This window comes from Bradysia coprophila, unplaced genomic scaffold (genome assembly GCF_014529535.1).
Source record: "Bradysia coprophila strain Holo2 unplaced genomic scaffold, BU_Bcop_v1 contig_350, whole genome shotgun sequence".
Lineage (NCBI taxonomy): Eukaryota > Metazoa > Arthropoda > Insecta > Diptera > Sciaridae > Bradysia > Bradysia coprophila.
In genome coordinates, this window is record NW_023503608.1 from 7,853,011 (window position 1) to 7,855,941 (window position 2,931).

General features: G+C 38.8%; 1 protein-coding gene across 1 annotated transcript; it reads right to left on the reverse strand.

Moving 5' to 3' along the window:
- Nucleotides 1–1,837: 1,837 nt before the first annotated feature.
- Nucleotides 1,838–2,611, reverse strand: LOC119081116. Its single transcript, XM_037189860.1, has one exon. It carries the CDS (start codon nucleotides 2,609–2,611, stop codon nucleotides 1,838–1,840), a length of 774 nt encoding a protein of 257 aa, XP_037045755.1.
- Between the last annotated feature and the right edge of the window lie 320 nt (nucleotides 2,612–2,931).

Sequence of the window (2,931 nt, forward strand, 5' to 3'; positions counted from 1 at the left end):
GTGGTTCGAACGTCAAACAAAATTTGAAAAATAATCCAAACGCGTTGGCGCCAATTTTCGAGTACCTAGTTTCTTCTGTCAGAAAAAATGGCATCGTTCGCAAAAAATGTTCTAAAAAAGTTGATTTTCGAAAAAGAAAATTTGTTTCACAATAAAGGAAAAACCTATAGCGAGCGGAATGGCACAAGAGACCCAACTATAAATTCATGGTACTCCAGTTACACTATTACACATTTCGTATTTATTTTTGCTTCAACGCTTGAACAAAATTTTTGGATGAATGGCCAATCTATTTCTTTTTTGTGTAAGGGTAAAAAATTGTACGTTTTGGACCGAATGACGAAAAAGGTAGTAGACAGCACGATCTACATTTTTCTTCATATGGCCAAAATTGTACCATCACACATTGTAAAGTGTGATCTAAAGAACGTCTTGTCCAAACATAAGTTACTAAATTTTGCTAATCTTTGTTCCGGATACACACCCCTCCTCAACAAAAAAGAAGTTTTTCCGAAATGCACCCAAAAACTAAGAACGGGTATCGATTCAGGGACCTTTTGGGAGCTCAGAACAGTATTCAGTAAAATCGGACCAGCTACTTCCCCATACAAAATTTTTCATTTCATGAAATTTCATACACCCCCTGAAATCGTTTTGTCACAAAAGTTCGGTGAGTGGACATATTTTGATCGAAGTTAATTTTTATCTTATAGTCAGAGGTCATACCTTTCTAACGATACCCCACTCAATGTATTTCATGTGAGAAAAATCATTTTGTTTACCCGAAAACTGTCGTGAAGTCGCCTATTCAAAAATAGAGCAAACTGAGTAATCAAAGAAAGTATAGTATTCATTTTCATAAATTTTTCTTAAAAAACGTTTTATTTACGTTCCTTCTATCAAAGTCAAAAAAAATATGAAAAGTGTGAAGACTCAATATGAGTTGTATTAAGAGGCACCGGCACTTCGCTAAAATTGTAGCCTACATTTGCGTGTTTCGTATTTCATTTTTGTTAATATCTTTTCATCAGAATCCTTTTTGAAAAATGTACGACCGCAATTCCGACCACGAATGTGTTAGCTTTCAATAGCAAATAGTTTTGGTTGTAGTCGTTTGACCAGCTCTGAGAAAAGTGAGTAGTTTAATGAAATTTTCATAAACTGCTCATTGTTCTCAGAGTTGGTCAAATTGCTGCAACCAAATCTATTTTCTGTTGAAAGCTAACACATTCTTGGTCGGAATTGCGGTCGTACATTTTTGAAAAAGGATTCTGGTGGAAAGATATCATCAAAAGTAAACTAAAATCCAGTATTTAAAAATCACCCAAATGTATGCTTTTCGGCAAAGTACCGGTGCCTCTTAACTGTTTAGCCTGTTTCGAGTTGGCGACTTCACGACAATTTTCAAGTCAACGAAGTGATTTTTCTCATTGAGTGGGGTATCGTTAGAAAGGTATGACCTCTAACTATAAGATAAAAATTAACTTCGATCAAAATATGTCCACTCACCGAACTTTTGTGACAAAACGATTTCAGAGGGGTGCATGAAATTACATGAAATGAAAAATTTTGTATGGGGAAGGAGCTGGTCCGATTTTACTGAATACTGTTCTGAGCTCCCAAAAGGTCCCTGAATCGACACCCGTTCTTAGTTTTTGGGTGAATTTCGGAAAAACTTCTTTTTTGTTGAGGAGGGGTGTGGATATATGAGAAAACAAAGTCAAATGCAGCATATATATATTAAGGATAGTTGTTCCGCTAGTCTAGAGAAAGGTCTAGGGTAGAAGAACGCGCACGGAGGCCTCCGTTGGGCCTATTGTGCTACTATTTAGTTAAATTAGGCATACGCTACGTCTTGGAACCTTTCTGTACTCACTATGTAGTTCAGAATGTCCTTGGGTTGCATATGTTTGATCGCCTGGTATTTTATGATATAACCGCCAAAATGCTTACACCTGTTCATAATGTAAGCTGGGCAGTCACACAGAAAATGCTCGGCTGTGTCCGAGTGGTGTCCACACTGATCACAGCTTGGATCTGTTCGTAGTCCGATATTAGTGAGATGAGTATTGAAGCCGTAATGTCCTGTTACAACTCCTGTATATAGTTTCAGTCTTGTACGGCTTACATTTACTAGGTACTTGGTATTATTATTGTTGATGCGAATGCATTCTTTAGCCTGTCGGCATGACTGCACGTTATTCCAGTGTTCTTGAAACTTTAGTTTTTGTAACGATAGCAACTTTCGTCTTTTCGAAGAATGAGGAACCTTAATTATAGGTTCGGGTCCGGAAATGTTGCTCAAAGCTGCAGCTTTAGCTAATGTGTCTGCCGATTCGTTGCCCTCGATGCCGGAATGGGCTGGAACCCATACCAGCTTCACGTTGTTGTTTTTAGCCACCTGATTTACTATTTTCCAACATTCTAGTGATAAAGCTGATGTTTGTACATATGCTCTTAAGGCCTTTAGGGCGGCCTGGCTGTCAACACATATATAGACCATCTCGTCCTTGCAATCCTTATCCAACAGCGTATGACAAGCAGCAATAATTGCCCGTAATTCAGCGAGAAATATATCGGCATAGCTTCCGAGTGGTATCGATATTTCCATATTAAGCTTGGAGCAGTACATCCCTGCCCCTGCAGAGTCATTTATAACGGAGCCGTCAGTGTATAAGACAATGCCTTGCTTGGGTGGAAGATCCCCATTAAGCCATTCATTCCTGTCAGGAATGACAACTTCAAAATTTTTATCCATTGTGAAGGTTTTATTAATTTTGTCCGACGGCATAGACAAGATCGGTAGTAGTGTAGTCGCCTCAAACCAGGCCTCGGTGTGGTCAGTCTGTCTTATGACACACTCTCCTTGAGATGCTAGTCGGTCTATGACTTTTACTGCTTCCGATTGGATCAAAATGTGCAGCGGGGGAA